Source organism: Mixophyes fleayi, chromosome 7, assembly GCF_038048845.1.
Source record: "Mixophyes fleayi isolate aMixFle1 chromosome 7, aMixFle1.hap1, whole genome shotgun sequence".
NCBI classification, from domain to species: Eukaryota; Metazoa; Chordata; class Amphibia; order Anura; family Limnodynastidae; genus Mixophyes; species Mixophyes fleayi.
The window spans coordinates 60,449,893-60,469,429 of NC_134408.1; the positions used below are offsets into that span (position 1 = coordinate 60,449,893).

General features: G+C 41.4%; 1 protein-coding gene across 1 annotated transcript; it reads left to right on the forward strand.

Moving 5' to 3' along the window:
• The first annotated feature begins 538 nt into the window (after window positions 1–538).
• On the forward strand, window positions 539–2,049 carry LOC142096948 (hemoglobin subunit beta-2-like). The gene is made up of 3 exons (XM_075178573.1): window positions 539–679; window positions 931–1,153; window positions 1,844–2,049. The coding sequence occupies exons 1-3, from the start codon at window positions 588–590 to the stop codon at window positions 1,970–1,972; spliced, it is 444 nt and encodes a 147-aa protein (XP_075034674.1). The 5' UTR covers window positions 539–587; the 3' UTR covers window positions 1,973–2,049.
• Window positions 2,050–19,537: the final 17,488 nt, after the last annotated feature.

The following is a 19,537-nucleotide window of genomic DNA, read 5'->3' on the forward strand; positions in this document are numbered from 1 at the left end:
TAAAAAAAAAAGGGTGGAATGTGTCTTAATAGAGAGAATCTATGCCTTAATAGAGAGAATCCTTCTCTTTCTTTTTCTATATGGCTAAATGTATGTTTCTTGGTAGCACCCTCTGCTCTGTGAACAATTAAGTGAATTTGACAATAAATGTTAAAAGTTAAAATGTTAAAAATGTTAAAAGTGCAGGTACATTCAGAACATTGATATTACCCCTATTATATATGGGGTCTCTGTGCAGAGTTTCTCTGTATTCTTTCTTCTTTGATTTCTATACAGTATATGTGACTTTTATCATATTTTTCAAACACAATGTATTATAGCACAAAGCAAACAATTTATTGTAAAACTAAATTATGTTGATTGAAATGAGTGGACTGTGTTTAAAACAGTTTGAAAATGCTTAAACTGCAGTTTACATTTACAGACTTATCAGATTTTAGAGGCTAAGGATACAAGAATGACACAGCAATAGTGTAGCATGGGTGGGTCTTGAAAAAGGCTCTTATAAATAGGAAGGGTTTATCAGGTGTTCAGTATTCCATCTTGTTACTGCAGTTGTACTAACAACCTCTAATCAGAAAGCCACCATGGTCCACTGGACATCTGAAGAGAGAGCCGCCATCACTTCTGCATGGTCCAAAATCAATCTTGAACAGGATGGTCTGGACGCTCTGAGCAGGTAACACAAAACTTTATAAGGTAGTACATTGTACAGTGCAGGAAATCCATTTAAATAATATACAGCGTAAGATATACATTTTAGAAAATTAACAGTTATCATTGTATCACTTATAACAATTTCATTAAGTATGTAGAAAATACATAAATATATTAGAATTATTTAAGTAGCATAGTATAGACATAGAACGGATAAGTTGAAAACAGAACATATTAATCATTATTCTTCTGCAATCTTTTTGTATACATTAGGCTGCTTTTCGTCTACCCTTGGACCCAGAGGTATTTCAGCAGCTTTGGAAACCTGTCCAATATTAATGCCATCACTGGTAATCCCAAGGTCCGTGAGCATGGCAAGAAGGTGCTCACTGCTATTGGCAATTCCATTAAACATCTGGATGATATTAAAGGTTACCTGATTGACCTCAGCAAGGAGCACGCCCAGGTGCTGCATGTGGACCCCGAGAACTTCAAGGTACAGTAATAAAGCTGCATGACCATAGTCTTTTTTGTTGTCATTCAGTTCTTTTTCAAGTAATTCTGAGTAAATGGTATTGAGTTAAAAAGTAGGGAGTACTTAGTCATGATGGCAGAAAGTACTAGTCTGATAACTACCTAAACTGTATTTTAAAGAAAATAACTAATATTATGAAAGAGTAATATATTATGACATAAACCACATTTTTGCTTATATACCGTCTGTAATTCAGAAATCTATCATTAAGAAAGGAGAGGGAAATATCCACACATAGTAAACATGTAACCGTGAGACTTGCCGCTCCTAAACCAACAGAATTTCAGCCATTCAGGTGATAATCACCCCTAAGTGCCACTGCAGCCAGAAGCACTCTAGTTCAGTAGCACTCTGGGGTGAGAATCAGAAGCACTCTAGGGTGACAATCAGAAGCACTCTTGTGTGAGATTCAGAAGCACTCTAGGGTGAGAATCAACAGCACTCTAGCGTGAGAACCAGAAGCACTCTAGGGTGAGAATCTCTGGAATGAGAGAGGTCCTGTATCAGACCCATCTGTACATATAAACTGTAAAATAATTGTGAGAAAGCAATGGTCTCAGAAATAAATGTATGTTTATCACCTTTCACTTCTATGCACAACTTCCATCTCACCTGATTTAATAAACTAATCATGTTGCTCTCTATTCACAGCGTTTCGGTGAGGTGCTGGTGATCGTCTTGGCTGACAAGCTGGGTGCTGCATTCACCCCTAAAGTCCATGCTGCCTGGGAGAAGTTTGTTGCAGTCCTGGTGTCTGCTCTGAGCCATGGCTACCACTAAATCTCTGTGATTATATTAACATTGAGTCACCTCTGCATCAGATCTGTTGTATGAAAAATAAAAAGTCATTTTAAAAGAAAAACAATACATTATGTTTTCTTTTAGATTCCTATCGTTAAATAAATGAAAACTCAATGGTAAACTTAATAACAATTTGTTATCATTTTGGATTAATGATGACAAAGCTTAGTCATGTGGGACACACATAATGTACTATTTCTTCACACCTATATAAAGTAACTCAATGTGTAGTTCCTTAGGTATAAAGTCATATATACATTTGGATGTGCCTATAAGATGGCAAACTGTGGGAGCTGCCTCAAGAAGCAGTATTTGGTGGGCAGCAAACCGGAGGGGGAATAATATTGTCTATAATGTCTAAATCTGTGTGTCCTGCCTTATTGCAAGACATAATAATTTTGACATCTCAATATCTCAATATGTATCTGTAATGGGGTACTCTACTTATATAAAAATGTCTATGGTTGTTTGTGTAGGATATAAAAAAGGTTTAATTACAACCTCAGGCAGCACACACTTACTCATTAGGCTAAATTAGTTTTGTACATACTTTTTGAACTTCACATCCAATGACCTTCTGCAGGCAGTAAGGATGATTTACAACCCACAAAAAAAAGCAAATCCACATTGCTTCTTTATGTGTGCATGTTCATCTATAGCACATTTCAAGGTGTACACCCACTCCTGATCCTGGTTTTGAATCCACCTGAAAATAGATAAAGCCAGTGTCTGATTAAGGGTTCTAGCTGCCCTAGGCTAATACACCAATCCTAAGTTCCTGAAGCATGTTGCACATAATCAGTAGGTCAAAAAGGAGCATAAATGGGCTGACCCCACTGGAATCTATTTGTGTCAAAGATCCCCTTCAGAGAGGTATTATTTCCAATTTATGTAACCTCCTTGTCACTTCTAGACAGACCAACTGCCCAGTCCCCGAACTTAAATGGGAAGCCAACTTGGGCAGGCCACCAGATGAGGACACCTGGTCAGTATTCAGAGAGCGGGTCTCAAGGACCTCTATCTCCTCTCTTCTGAAAGAAAATAGGTTGAAAACAATATATGGGACCACATCCTATCTATGTTGACGCGGATGCGGCGAACAAGGATTTTTCCTTCACATCTGGTGGTCCTGCCTAAAGATTGTTCTGTTTTTGGATGATGTGACTGCTCTACTAAGTGACAGGTGTGGCCATACTATTGGGGGCATGGCTTGCATCGTTGGGGGCGTACCTAACATGTGAAAAGAACTAGGCCACCCTCCTACAGAAAAAGGCACCCCTAAATAATTACTGAGCAGTCCTGTTTTTTAAGTGGTTTAACATCTTAATAAGACTTAAACATCTTAATAAGTATTTAAGTCAAGACAGAAATATTTATTATGGATAGATCAGGTATTCCCAGGCGCTAATGTATAAAAGATAGTAGCAATATTAGTATGTTGTGAACAATCGGCTAGATGCCTGATTTATTTGACACAGTAAAAATGACCAGTAATTAGTGTGCTGGTACATGTAAAACAATGACAGACTGTTCAAAACACAGAGAGTCAATGGCTTGTACAAAACTGTGTATCTAATACACAAGAGGATAAAACAATAATGACTGAATAGCTGGTTTCAGATATTGAGGTACACTCCAGAGCCTTATGCCAATGAGTCCAATAGTCCTTAAGACTGTATATGGATTAATTCAGTTCACAAAGGTTGCACTGGGAGTCCATTTATATAAACAATAAGTGCGATCATGTGCAGTGAGTTCATACACTTACTGTAGGACGCTAGTGTTGTGCAGCAACTAGCCTAGATTCAGAGATTTCGCCCAGAATAGTCCTGGTCCGGATTCTGGGTTCAGTCATTATTGTTTTATCCTCTTGTGCATTAGATACACAGTTTTGTACAAGTCATTGACTCTCTGTGTTTTGAACATTCTGTCATTGTTTTACATGTACCAGGACACCAATTACTGGTCATTTTTACTGTGTCAAATAAATCAGGCATCTAGCCGATTGTTCACAACATACTAATATTGCTACTATCTTTTATACATTAGCGCCTGGGAATACCTGATCTATCCATTATAATTCTGGGGAGTAGGACTAGCCCCATTCACTTCCTTATGGCTGCTCATACATAGATTTAGAAGTGCGGACCCCATTTTTGCCACTATCCAGAAATATTTATTAAGTTGTTTGCAAAAATAATACGCATAAATCTAAGGATTTGCCCTTGTTACTTTTGTCGCTCTCTAATCACACTGTGCCCCTTCACAATATCACATGTGCCCCTTCATTGCCACTTTTGCCCCTTCATAATATCACATGTGCGCCTTCACATCACCTCTGTGTCCCTTCACATCCGCTCTGGGCCCCTTCATCACCACACTGTGTATTACCCTATTAAGATATATGGCTAGGGCTTTTGCACAGTCACAGATTAGGAAGGTGATGGATCTATATGAATCACAGTGTAAGGTTCTTCTCTGACGTATGCAGGACAATTATTAAAGCCTCTAGCATAAAGCCAGGCAAGGTAGAGAGCTTGTTTGATTGGTGTAGAAGTTTACCTCACCCTATGTGCCTCCGTTGTTTTACTTACCTTTCTATTGCCATTTTCTCTTTTGCATTCTTCTTTTCTGGTCTTCTTGTCTTCCTGTCTTCTTTCTTCACTGGCGCCCTGCTCCTCTCTGCTCCTCGGTTAGTCCTCACTGTGGCCGGAAACAGAATTAAAAAAAAGCAGTCACGTGATCGCGCGGCGGCTCCCGGCAGTCTCTCCTCCTCTCTGCTATCATGTCACACCCGACAGTCAGTGGTAGCAGAGAGGAGGAGAGACTGCCGGGAGCCGCCGTACGATAACGTGGCTGCTTTTTTTATTCTATTTCCGGACGCAATTTGTTTTATTATGCCAGCGCACAGAGGGGGATGGCAGGCGGAGGGGAGTGCCCCTCCACCTTGCCTACCCCGCTCACCGCCGGCCCTGGGGGGGGTCCTCTGGGGACCGCTGGGTCCTACGCAGTTACCTTGTTGCCCAGCGGTACATTCTGCCCTGATCCAGACAGCACCTCATAAATAAAATTTGGTTCCTTGGCACCAATGGAAAAAATGTTGGCATACCTAAACAATAAATCCCACAAATTCTCTCAAATCTGGTGTGATTGGTTTATATATATAATAACCCCTCCAGTTCACATGACACCAGTGCTCATCCTCAGGATACTTCATCCATCTTCTTATAACCTGTCAAATTTGTTGTTAAATATTGATTCTGTTTTCCTCAAGTAGAGGAATGCTGGCCGTCGGGAGCCCAGTGTCTTGCCTTAGTCTATCCCTCCTCCCCCACTACATACATACTCTCCCTCCCTTCCTTATCACATTACAGAAAATAGACCTCAAACTCCGATATATCATTCAATGGTTTGGTGTTTAATATTTTGATACAGTTCAGGCCATCTAATTGAATGTGAACTTTATTTGCCTTTTTGTCACCTTTTTTGTACTTTCTTCTGTGTACAGGCTGGGTCTCTCACCTATTCTGGCCTAATTTGGCTTTCTACATTGTATGGTGTGTTGGTACTTTATAAATAAAAAAAAAAGTCTATATTAAGACCTGCTAGAGTTAGTGCATGTTTAAAAAGAGAATGCAACTTCAGTGCAGTTCAGGCCGTATTGAAATCCAAGCATAAACGTTTTGATTTGAATCTGGGTGGAAGTACGTTCTGCCTGAATAGTACTTGTCCTACCAAGACAGACAGAACAGACTGCTATATATTTTCACATATTTAATTACAATAAAAGCTAACATAAGAATGCATAAAGCTTTTATTTTATCAAAATTTTAAATAACAACTGTTAACAATATAATCATTAATATAAATAATTATTTTCAAATTATAAATTATTTTGTCAAATTGTTTTAATATTTTTCTATATTTTCTTTATTACAGAATTAAAGATGATTTCAATGCGTACTGTATATGCGATACGTTTTATAAAACATCTTAGTTACATACACTTGTTCTATAGTAGTTACTGGCACGCATGCGTGTACCTTTTAATTTAAAGTCTATACCATACCATCCAACCAGATGGGTCTTGGCCAGCATGTAGGGGCAAGTTGAAGTGTGACAAACATCAGCTGAATGAAAATAAAGTTTTCACTGCTCTTTGTGCCTTGAGCTGGTTAAAATTGTATTTGTGAAACGTCTGTGAAGCAGGGGGCTAGGATGGGGAGAAGTGAAGGTAGCAGGGAGGAGGTGAGTAAGATGGAAGATAGAAACAGAGCAGGGGGATGGACAAGATATTGAGGAAGGTGAGAGATAGAGGACAACATGGGAGAGTCAGAGATTAATAGCAAATGGGAGAGAGAACAAGAGGGGTTAGGAAACAAAATTAGGAGAGCTATAGGACAAGGCTGTTCGTGGACAGTGTTGTTCTGCCTTACCTGTTATTGCAGCTTTCACAACCTGCTGCTGCTTTCATGTCTGGATCCTTGAATGTTGGGGCTTGATTGAAATATAGAAAACCGAGCAGTGAGGGAAAAGAGTACATAACACAGATCATGCAGTATATTATACATACTTCCAACCTTCAAAAAAGTCACATATTAGCCTTAATTTTGAGAATGAAAAAACTAGCCTAAAAATACCTCAGCACATACATATCACTCATCCCACATGCCCCTCACTTACTCCAAAATGCCACTATATGCCATTCCGACCCTTCACATGCTCCAAAATAGACCAATATGCCCTACAGACAGAAGCAGTTGTACACCAGGATCATCAGCACATACTATATGTTACTCTGAATAAATTATTCACTTAAATTGTATAAACTCCATAGTGTCAATATCTCTCTTTTCACACACCCAACCTCTTTTTGATGTCCATTTATTACCAGTGTATTTACCATATAATAAACATGCGGACCAATAGTCATATTACTTTGAAGGGGGCAGTGACCCCTACCAAACGCCATATGCTTAGTAGTAGCTGACTGCAATGCTCTCCTACCACCGCTGTGATCCCTTTAAAGGAAATCACAGCCCGCCATTCAGTGACACAACTGCTGGCCCTAACACATAATAAATCCTCTCTATAAAGAGCCTAAGCCTTTGGTCAGCCAGCTGCACGGGGTGAAACAAGTGCACTTGGTCAACCGTAAATAGTGGGTGGTCAACAACGATACCCTCCAGAGTGCAAATGACCTGTCCTGTGGACATATGGAGCTTTTTTAGGCAGCAGTTGAAGCGGGTGGTGGGTCTCCAGGAGAGGCGAGTATGAGGTTGGACCAACGTCATTTAACCGTTGGCCACAGTGCCCGAATGACCTTCAAATCCTCCCTAATGGAGACTAAGAGGTCTAAGGACTTGTCTTTGGCTAGGTCATTGCCTCTCAGATGGTGAACCAGAATGTCGGGAGGACCGTGTACAGTCACCTTCTCTGTCAATAGCGGGATAAGGGACTCCCATGTCAATCCCCTATTTCCCACCCACCTGATATGATAAGGTCGGAGAAAGAGGTCCAGTTTCAGGTTAAATGGTGTCTGGACGCCCAGTACACTTATGAGTTGCCAATTATGCCAATCCAGATGTTCTGGACAGGGATACCTAGGACGAAGCATAACAACGGCCGGTCAGGAACTTTGTGCAATGTGGACGTCAACCATTGGACCGCCTTGAGTAGGCCCACGTAAGGAAAGGTTGGCCATCATATACAGGCCACTGTGGGGTGGTGGACCATACCTCAAAAATCAAGCCCCTGCTGTAGCAGCAGGCCTCACACCATGAAAACAAGCTCCTTCAAAAGCAGGGAGATGCATACCGGGGTGACTCCCATGCAAAAGCAGTGGGAAAACTTGGGCTGGAGGGAGGGGGCTGTAACCCATATGAAGGTGAAAACCCATAAAATACCCGAAAGCTCACCACTAATCAGGACTGTGTCCGGGTAAAAAAATAGGAGAAAATCCCTTCATGCCTCCGCTAAAAGCGATGAGCAGAAGATCCCTCGGTTACCGGAAAGAAGGAAGGAGAGGCAGATACCCAGTAGAAATTAATTTTTGAGGCCTCATGTATATATTATACACAGCAAACTTCCAATGTCCTAACGATTTAATGGATGCTGTGAAAGCGCCCATCTTGGCCGTAACAGTAGCTGTCCCAATCCGAAAAGGAGTGCGTGCCGTATTGCGTAAGGTCTAGACCCACATAAGCCAATGAGCGCTTCATAAGCGCTTTGAAATTAAATTTCGCGAGGGGGTGCCATCGGCATGAAGCAACCACAAATCCCCCTCCTCAGGGCGTACCCCCTGCCTATCTCGTGCAAAGGGCAACTGGGCAGAAAGCCAGATCATCCTGGGCGGGTAATTTCAACTACTGCCCTTTACCATCTTGATCTGTTTTGGGTTTAACTATTTTACATGTGAAGTGTGAAGAAGAAATAATCGTATTCCTGGTTAGCATATTTGTGCCACAGCACTCCGTAGACTGTGCAACTAGCCAGTTGACCTGGATGACTCCATGAAAGGCAAGGGAAAACGCAGCGCTAAATAGAAGGGACCCATAATCATCAGTTGTTAAAGCTGGCAAAGCGCAAATCAAGTTAAACAACATTTCTGCGTCTATGGGTCTCCTCTTATCTGTCCCTGTGGGCTGGAGCTTGGCCCATCCTTTGAGAGCATTAGTTATTAGGAATGATTTTGTGGGATCAATCCCAACTTGCGACGGGACATGATTGAGATGCCTGAAACCGTGGAAGCCATGGTTGTTTTCGTCACCCCATTTTGATATGAAAGCCACATAAATTCATACATGTTGTCGCTGATTTTTGAGGTGCTGGGAACCATGGACCCTAGGAGTCTAGCAATTGGTGCCAGGCTGCATGTTAAGTCTTCATGGTGGGGGTAGCCAATGAAGCCTCCAGGAGACCTCTTATGTCCAGTGCCGGATTAAGGGGGGGCACAGGGGGAATGTGACCTGGGCCCCCCTCTATCTGAGGGCCCCCCAGCGCAGGCCGCAAGCTGATCAGATCACCTGCCAGTTGGTTAACCGATAATAATGCTTGTGCGACTGTGAGGCCCCCCGACGCAAGCGCACCCCCCTCACAAAATTTGACAGTTTGATGTACAGCAGCACTGCGGCTGCTGTACATTCTAAGATGCCTGAAATGGAGCTGCTGGCATGTGCAATCGCATTAGCTCCTGGACCATACCAAAAGAGACTTGGGGCTCTGTGCACACTTTCACATGGATATATATAATTGAATATATATATATATATATATATATATATATATATATATATATATATATATATATATATATATATATATATATATATACATACACACACACACATACATACATATATAGCAATGATACCGAACATTGAAAAAAAAAAAAGAAATATTGATAACATGACACCAATTTATATATATATATATATATATATATATATATATATATATATATATATATAAATATATATATAGATAGATAGATAGTCAAAACTGATGTTATTTTATCAGTGTTTCTTTTTTTTTTTTTTTAATGTACAGTATCAATGCTAGTTTCAGGGACGGGCTGGGATGGAGAGCTGGGGGGCATATGCCCGCTGGGCTGGACAGAAAACAGACTATTTTGGGCAGGTCCCTGCACTGGCCCAAGACTCTACTACTTGGTGGCTGGCCCCTCCTCCGAGACCAGCCACCTTCTATCATTGGCCGCGGATCCTTACGATCCACCCCTCCTTTCCCTATGTGTGACCTGCTATTGGTGTCACATGGGACATGCACCACATGACAGGTGCCGTCCCATGTGTGAAGAGAAACAAGGCCATACAGCGTGCGAACAGAACAAAGTTAGTGGGGTAGTATGTTAATATAATGTGTGTGTGAGAGGGGGTAGTATGTTAATATAATGCGTGTGTGAGAGAGGGTAGTATGTTATTATAACGTGTGTTTGAAGGGGGGTTCTTATTATAATGTGGGAGGTAGATTATTAATTTAATGGTGGATTGCAGGTGGATGCTATTTTATTGAAGGGTAATGGTGGAGCAATTTAATTTAATAGTCGGGTCTATCAATTTAAGATGGGGTGATTGGACCTTAAAATTTAATGTTAGGGTGGTTTGGAAGCTTATAAATGAATGTGGGGCTGTTTTGGGGAAAATAAGGTCTTTTTATTAAATGTGAACATGAATTATTTAATGCCGTGGATATTGAAAATGGTTATATTTTTTAAACGTGAATGCCATTTAATTTATTGATAGGGCTGTTTGGAGGGACGGAAATATGTTTATATATTAAATGAGAATACTATTGTTTTAATGCTGGGGCTGGTTGGAATTTTCTAAGTTTCATATACCTATTTTTTTTTCCAAATAGGGCCTCCAACATTCAAAGATCCAGACAAGCAGCAACCGAGCTAAAGACACCAGCAGCCGCAGGTGGTGAAAGTGACAAGAACAGGTGGGATAGAGCAGGACAATCTGCCAACTGTCCTGAATCTGGTCGGGCACTCCTAAATTTGGGTGATTGTCTCGCGTAGTCAGGATTGGGTCCGACTGCAAGGACAGTTGGAAGGTATGTTCCGCTTCACACTGTACTGCTCACAAAGGAAGAGCGGTGTGCACCTAACAGTAGTGCACACTGTATTGCCTGTGTATTTGTATAAAATGATAACCGTGTTACATCATAGGGGCCCCCCTGTCTAAAGCGCCCCGGGACCCCCAGAGCCTTAAACCAGTTCTGCTTATGTCTAATATTAAGGTGTTCATCTTTGTAATCTTGGCCATGGGTAACCTACAGCCCCCTTCCTTGGAGTCAATTTCAATGCCCAGGAAAGACAAGCGGGGCAGTGGCCCCTCTGTCCCATTGTGGGCAATGGGGATTCCTATTACGAAGAACAAGGGGCCCGATTCATCAAGGTACAGAAATGCATCTATATTTGCGTTGCATACTTTGAGTGACCCAGACACTTACACGAGAGAAATAAGTACCTCAAACTCCAAAAACACACCCTCCTGTGGTCTTCTACACTTAAGTCACGGAAATAAGAATTGCAAATGCAAAAAACACACCTACCTGCGGATCTTTAAACAAGGTACAAGCACAAGCGACGGATCTCAAGCAATTGACGTGAACCTAAGAAATGTATACGTCACGCTCAATGTGGGAGGGCCGAACAGTTTGTTTACACAGAACAAAACACAATGCCTGTGGTTTATTTTCACGGGATAGCTCTTTACTGATCAATCAGTGGCAAATAACAATGATGTGATACACTCTGAATGATGTTTTTTGTTTGCTATTAATTAGCATAATATACACTTAACTTAAACACATTGCTGAAGACTTTTGTGTTTAGGATTTCAAATCGCCGTATAGTACGCAAAATGCATGGACATGACTACATTAAAAGCACATGAATAATGAATATATCAAAATGTATGTTGTATAAATCCATCTTGCTTTTCAGGAAAATGCATAGCATACTCTTCCATAAAGGATACACACACACACGTATACAACCTCAACACATATAAAGGGTTTCTGTCTGGATTAGAACTCATGACTGCCTTTATGGAAAGCAGGACAGCTAACCACCAGCACAACCTGTGATTTGAAAATGTTGGAAGAACACTAACAATACTGCATGTATGCTACACAGGAAACTTACACTTAATAGTACTCTTCATTATTCACACAAATTACTGTCTAAATAGCATTCTCACAGGTAGCTCAGTGGTTAGCACTTTGGACTCACAGCACAGCAGGCATGAGTTCAAATACCAAGCATACCCATTACTATTGTCTGCGCATTGTGGACTATAATCATTATGCTAAAAAGAAACACAGGAACTTGACACAATGGTTTTATTTTTTAAATTTGTTTGGTTCTACACGCTCAACCACATTGTAAAATATGCCCTCATATTTATCCTGTATTGTAAAAAACTAATTTTGGGGGGGGAACTTTTGAAAAGCCTCAGGGCCCACTGTTCACATGCACATTATTATGTGCATGCTGACATTTATTACTACGAATGGATTAAGAGGGGGGGGGGATTTGGAGGGGACAGCCTCTTTGCAGTTAAATGCAACATTACCTGCAAACAGACTTTCATCTGGATCCACCACGTACAGGTTATGTGATGTACTCAGCTTTATCCAAACACAACGCTCACCACACTTCAGTACCATGGAGCTTTGCAACGCTTGCACTTCTGCTTTATACCACTTACGCCACTTCTGGGTACAGTTTCGATGTTCTCTTCAATGTGTGACTGGCTTTGCTCTGATAGTTGAACGCAATCTTGGACTATCGCTACAATGACACATGATTTGGGGAAATTGTTAACTAGCTAGGGCATTTGACCTTTTGGAATTTATCTTGCACACAAGGCCTACAGATGCCATACCTCTTAGTGGGGTGGCTTGTTGGTGGGTGTCACATGTTCCTTTTGGATGATATGCAAAGAGCAAAAGAAAATATTTTCAAGTATAGAAATGATGATGGTTTTCGAAACAAACAATCTTCCATAAATGTTACTGTTTTCGGATTATTATATATATTCTCTTTTATCCTTACACCCACGTTATGTAATGAGATGAATAAAGACACACAAACCAAGTTTTTTTTTATAAATAACTTATATAATTTGTAAAGGCTTAAAATAGCCAAAAATATTTACAAACATAAATTAACTTATTTACAATAAAAGAATAAAAAAAAAATAATAATTTTTATTCCTACAAGGAAGCTCAGTAGGCAAATGTGGCCTTCCAGTCAGCCACCAATTGCCCCAGTTGGTTGTGGAGAAACTCAAGGTTAGAAATAAAATGGCCCATTTGAGCCAACAATTGGGCCGCTGTAGGTGGTGGGGGACGCAAATCTCGAGTTTCCTCCACGGGTGCTGACAGAAACCAAAATAATACATAAATATACATCCAGACGTAATTTGTCAAACAGACCAGACTTACTAGAGATGTGTACTGTTACATTACTTTCAAATGTTAGGCCTCTAGCTACAAAAGCATTTGGCCGCACATTAGACGTTCATAAGGCTTTGGTGTAGCATTTTTATAGATGTACTACATTCTGGTGTGCCCCGGGGAGAGGGGCGTGGACAAGGTTGTCTTAACAGCATTAAAGTCCCCAGACCAAAGCACTACACTGAGGCCCTACCTACACAATCAATCACAGGAATTCTTTGAAAATTGTCATGAAAATTAAGCTAATACTTATTGCTACCTCCCACAAATTCAGTGCACATTATAAAGTCTGCTGAAGAGCAGACATTAATCTATAAAAGTTTGGCAAATCTAACATGACCTTTGATTTTGCAAAGCAAAGATGTTCAAATCCAAATTCCAACTCATTTGTTTAATCATACAGACAGAGGTGGCACAGTACTAAATTACTTTGTAAAATTTTGGAATAATCAAGTGTTCAAACCAAACGTTAACTCGCTTTATTGAAAGAGAATTGTTTGATAATTGCATCTAGATCATTATATACTGACAAGTTGACAAGTCAATCGGGACCGTCTGTATGTGTTGCCCCTGCCCTGAATGGCCATGTGTTAAGATGGCCCTGGCTGGTCTTTTCTTGTTTACACAAACTCACATTTGGATGCCCATTATGATTGCAACCTGTGTCATAAATGTCACCTTTTATTCTACATGTGTTCCAGCAGGGATTAGTCACAAATTTTATGGACATTGCAGTGGTATCAAAATCAAAAAACCCTTTCTTGTAAAGGCTTACTATCTCCTAATGCCTCACCAGCTTGAGGCAGCAGCAGCTGGCTGTCGCCCTACTGGTCCTGCTGGACCTCGGGGTCTGGTTCCGCCTCTGCCTCCTCCAAAGACCAATCAGCCTCCTTAGAGGTGGAGGGAGAGGATTGGGGCGCAGGCTGGGACTCCTCCTCCGCCTCATCCTGGCTCTCGCCCTGCTCTTCCGCCTCCGTCTCTGGGTTGGTTTCGCCCTCGGGCCGGATGGCACCTGCTGCTGCAGCTGGTCCTGCTCAGCCTCCTCCTCCACCACCGCCTGGCGGCGGTGGTGGAGGAGGAAACAAGACAAAAAAAACCCCAGGGTATTGTTAACACAATCACCAGCTTAATAAACCGATAGTATTGTGATAATCAGCTGATCATACATTTTTAATAAACTTCTCATTGCCAGCAGACACAAATATTAGCTACTACAAAAGCAAAGAGCTAAACATGATAAACACAAAACATTTCACATGACCTGTCACAAATGTTTGTTTTTGGTATAGAGATGTTGAATATCTCAGTGGCCTAGTGGTTAACACTTTACTCTTACAGCACTGGGGTCAGGAGTTTGAGTCCTGGTTATAGCTTCATCTGTGTGGAATTTGCATGTTTGCTCCATACTTGCATGTGTTGATTCCAAAACATACTACTGGCCTGGTAATTTGGAAATTGCCAGAAGTCTGAGTGGAAATGTTAGGGCATTTAAGCCTGCAAGCTACTATGGGGCAGGTATAGATGTGAATGAGTTCTCTCTGTACAGCGCCACTTAATTAGTTGTGGGATATCAAATACTGTGGATGATGCCAATACTTTAGAAATCGTCCTTTGTTGGGACACCCTCACAGTGAAAATAGCCAGTTGCACCTTATGGGACCTTCCAAATCTTTGAAAATGAGCTAAGGTCTTTTCTTTATCAAAGCTGCCTTTCAAATGTTTTGCCAATAATAAAAACACATCTGGCACTCAATTCTGCAAATGGTTTTTAAGCTTAGGTCACCAATTTACAGCACTGGGGTCAAGAGTTGGAGAGCTTGATTCCAAAACCTGCATTAATGTCCTGAAGTTTCTCAGTAAATCTTGTGGGAAAGTAAATGTTCAGTAGCCAAATTTAGGAGACAGGAGCCAAAGCAGGTTGGGTGCATTGAAAGGGGAATGACTTTTCCAGTGTGGAGAAAGATTGATATGTGGTGTAGTGTAGTGGTAGGCCATGACAGGTGATTTGGGTGAACATAGTTGGATGCATATACCAAAAAAAAAACTTTAGACAAGTTTTCGGCGATTAATAAAGAACTCACTTCTTACAATCTCCTGCCGTAGCTCATGGAGCAGCTGGGGCTGACGCCGGCAGAGATCGCGTCAGTGCAGCTGGAGCAGGACAGTGCTGCAGTGCTTATTGAAGCGCCGGCGGAGGTATCTGCGGATCCTTTGGTAGGCCCGCAGCTTAACCTCATTGCTGACATAGCGGCCAGAGGGCACATTATCCATGCCCTCTGTCAGCACTCTCAGCTCCCTGCGACTAAATATAGCAGCCCTCATTTTGGAATGTCTCAAATTGAAATCTCCAGATTTTCACAAAATGGAGGACTCTGCTCTGTGATTGGTTCTCTGAGCACGTATGGGCATGCTCACGTCTCACGCGGATCTTTCAGACACCTGTGTGTGCAATGGTTGCTTATCCCTCCAAAAACATGGCGGCTGTCGCAGGTGAGTCGAGTACTCTGTGCTCTGCAATTAGGAAGAGAGTGTAAACCTGGTTTATTAATCAAATCATGCTTTTAAACCCACCTGGAGTTTGCTTTCATTCCTGTTCATTTGCTATTTTGCAGGGCAGGCCAGGCATATTAATGAAGTTAAGATTTTTTGTGGTGCTTATTAGCAATCCAACAAACAGTAAGTAAAAATTTTTCTGATATATTTTTATATATACAAAATGTTTGACTCACATAATGGAGGCAGCTTTTTAAGATGAAATATGTGCGACTTTGCTTAAAAAAAAAAAAAAAAATGCCCTTGGCCTCAAAATGTACATGGAAAGTATACAATTTAATGCTACACTCTGCTAATGGGCTTCCCCCTAACAAGTACACTAATAAGTTGAATATAGTATTGATGCTCACATTACCTGAACTTGGCTTTCATTCCTGTTCAATTTCTATTTTGCAGGCCAGGCCAAGTGACGTTTTAAATTGTGATCAGTTGTGGGTGATTTTTGTCTCATCAACAAACAGTAAGTAAAATGTGATATGATCTAATTGTAGTGTGATAAAATGTTTGTCTCACATTATGGAGGCAGCTATTTCGGATGATATATGTGTTACTTTGCTTTGCAAAAAAAAAAAACAAAGTGGTCTTGCCCTCAAAATGTACATGGAAAGTATACAATTTAATGCTACACTCTGCTAATGGGCTTCCCCCTAACAAACACACTAATAAGTTAAATATAGCATTGATGGTCAGATTACTGCAAATGTATCTATAAACTTATTTGGTTGAATCCAAAAATACAATGAATAAATAAAAAACAATAAATGTTTAGTCTACACTTTTAATCCTGGTGGTGGCTGTATTTTACAATCACCTTACATTTCAAATCACATTCTTGTGTTTCTGCTCAGGATTTTGAATGGGAGATAGGCGAGTTAACTGTGTTGGCAACGTGATAAACAATGTAATAAAATATAAAGTGGAGAGTAGTAGTATTAGCAGAATGTTGAATTAGTTATTTAAGCCAAATAATTTTAAAATACAGTTGCCTAAGTGACTGTTGGTTATATATAGAAACAACAATGTTTATTAGATTAAGGGGCATGTGGTTGATACATAGGTTGGAGTCTGGCAAATGCAATCTGTAAGGGGGTCGGTTGGCCTACAATGTTTCATTGCACCTGACTGTTTGCTTTGCCAATAAACACACTCCTTTTCTTGCCTAGAGCAATATGTCTGATGCAGGGCCCAGCTCAGAGCGGACCCCAGGGCTGCCAAGACCTATTTTCTCGGAAGCTGAGTTGGAAGTACTAGTGGATCAAGTAATCTTGCTGTTCCACAGCGATGAGCGGCAAATAACGGGCCATGAACGTGCTCAAAAATGGGAGGAAATAATAACCAAAATCAATGAAATATCTACTTGCAAGCGTAAAACGCAAGAAGTCCAGAAACGGTACAAATCAAATGTTTGTTTTTTAGCAAAATTTAGGTTGGATGACTGTAACCATAGTACTAGTTAGACAACTGTGAGCTTAACCCACCTTGTGTCTGTAAGTCATTTCTCTATCAGGGCCTTAGTTCTACTACAAAATCACCATGGGACTTAAGACATTAACCTGTTCACTTTTCTATCATTATCCATGCTGGAAAAGGCCCACACATTTAGAGTGTATTTGTTTCGTTATTTTGTGTGATTAGCAAAAGTACACAATTAAGTTACTTTTCCGTTTGTAAGCTGCTATTTCACAGCAAAATCTTTGTCATTTGCACAGATGGGCAGACTATACAGGCCGGCTTAAAGCAAAAATGGTGCGGGCGCACAAGCATGCACAAGGAACTGGGGGGTCCACTCCTGGATACATCTTTAAGACCTCTAGAGGAGCTTGCAAGTGGAGCAATTGCTCTTGTTGAGATCGTTGGGGTGGGCGACATAGACACTGGCTCTAGCCCACCCCAAACAGGAGAGCATGCTCCCCTAGGTACATGATGAGTTTCATTATTTAATGTCTATTAATGTTTGTGTCTGTATCAGCACATGTGTTAACTCTCAGGATGTGTCTTCTGTAAAACTTTAATGGCACAATGTGTTTGCCTATCACATAGTAGGAAAAGAAATGTACACACTGAAGACAAAATGTCTCAATATGTTGGGCTTTTAGAAAAAAGTAGCACCATAAGTGCCATAGTCTGCTTTTGTGGACTGTCAAGGCCTGTTTGCAAATTCCATGGAAGCTTACACTTTACCAATGCTACATCACGCGTGGCTAAAAATTTGATCAAATACAACCTTTAGCGTTACTGTTTGGATTTAATATCTTCTTGTTTCTTTTTCTCTATCTACAGATTGTGAACACCAGGCTGCTCCACAGGTGCAGGAGCAAGTTGCCCGTGATGTGGAGGAGACTCAGATGGATCTGGCTGGACTTTCAAGGGTGCAGACACTCTCACTCGCATCCCAAAGATTTGAAGACGCCACTGTGTCACAGAACACTCACCTTGCACAAATAGCGAGCACTCTACCCCGCATGGAGCAACAACTCACCACTCTGAATAGCACACTCACCACTTTCATGAGCACACCCACCACTTTCATGAGCACAGACACCACCCAAATGGCTACTCTAAATATCACAATGTCTACTATAGCAACACTCCTGGGTGATCTCTTGCATGCCCACTCCCAACGCACCTCCGGCACATTACATTCACCCATTTCAGACTATTCATTCACCAGCCCCCAACCCCAGTCGTTTGGTCCGTCTGTTGCCTCCCCCCTCCCTGGTCCGTCTGTTGCCTCCTCGCTCCCTGGTCCGTCTGTTGCCTCCTCCCTCCCTGGTCTGTCTGTTGCCTCCTCCCTCCCTGGTCCATCTTTTGCCTCCTCCCTCCCTGGTCCGTTTGTTGCCTCCCCCCTCCGTGGTCCGTCTGTTGCCTCCTCCCTCCCTGGTCCGTCTGTTGCCTCCCACCTCCCTGGTCCGTCTGTTGCCTCCCTCCTCCCTGGTCCATCTGTTGCCTCCCCCCTCCCTGGTCCGTCTGTTGCCTCCTGCCTCCCTGGTCCGTTTGTTGCCTCCACCCTCCCTGGTCCGTCTGTTGCCTCCTCCCTCCCTGGTCCGTCTGTTGCCTCCCCCCTCCTTGACCCGACCCTAGCCCATCTTTATTGAATGTCCTTTGCCCGTGCTTATGCCACCCCCCCTAGGCCTGCCCCCTGCCACCACCCTTGTCCTGCCCCCTGCCACCCCCCCTGGCCATGACCCTGCACCTTCACAGCGTTGGACACAATCTGTTCCCCTTGTAAATTTGGAAGCTTCCTTTGACTCCTCCACATCACGGGTAATCAGAAGTCACACCCATTGGTGTGAACCAATCCCAACAAAAAAGCGAAAAAAGAAATGATTTTTGTTTGAATCTACTTTTTTTTTTTTTTACGGTGTAAAAAAAACCCATTTTGTTATGTTTCTATTAAAATTCTATTAAAATTTATAGTCATACCAAACCTATGTGGCTGAAAATTTGTTAAAGCATTTTTTAAGGTGGTCTTTAAAATTCTATACCTTTTAATAAGTCTGATGACATTGTTAACTCAGAACACTGAGTCTACATTCCTTAATTTGTTTGTCTGACAAGACATTTATGTGTTAAATGGTAAGTTTATAGCTAGACTAAGGGCTAGATTTACTAAGCTGCGGGTTTGAAAAAAATGGGGATGTTGCCTATAGCAACCAATCAGATTCTAGCTGTCATTTTGTAGAATGTACTAAATAAATGAAAGCTAGAATCTGATTGGTTGCTATAGGCAACATCCCCACTTTTTTAAACCCGCAACTTAGTAAATCTAGCCCTAAGTGTCATAATGGGTCTGATTCATTAAGGATCTTAACTTGAGAAACTTCTTATTTCAGTCTACTGGACAAAACCATGTTACAATGCAAAGGGTGCAAACTAGTATTCTGTTTTGCACACAAGTTAAATACTGACTGTTTTTCCTGTAGCACACAAATACTTGCTAGCTTATTTGTACACTGAAATTTAGTTGATTTTTGTGTGCAACATGTACAAACAGTCAGTATTTAA

Bases quoted from the DNA above. Each gene is read 5' to 3' on its own strand.
- LOC142096948 (XM_075178573.1), top strand. From the start codon at position 588: ATGGTCCACTGGACATCTGAAGAGAGAGCCGCCATCACTTCTGCATGG. The intron at 680-930 runs GTAACACAAAAC...TGTATACATTAG, and splicing joins GGTCTGGACGCTCTGAGCAG to GCTGCTTTTCGTCTACCCTT. The intron at 1,154-1,843 runs GTACAGTAATAA...CTCTATTCACAG, and splicing joins TGGACCCCGAGAACTTCAAG to CGTTTCGGTGAGGTGCTGGT.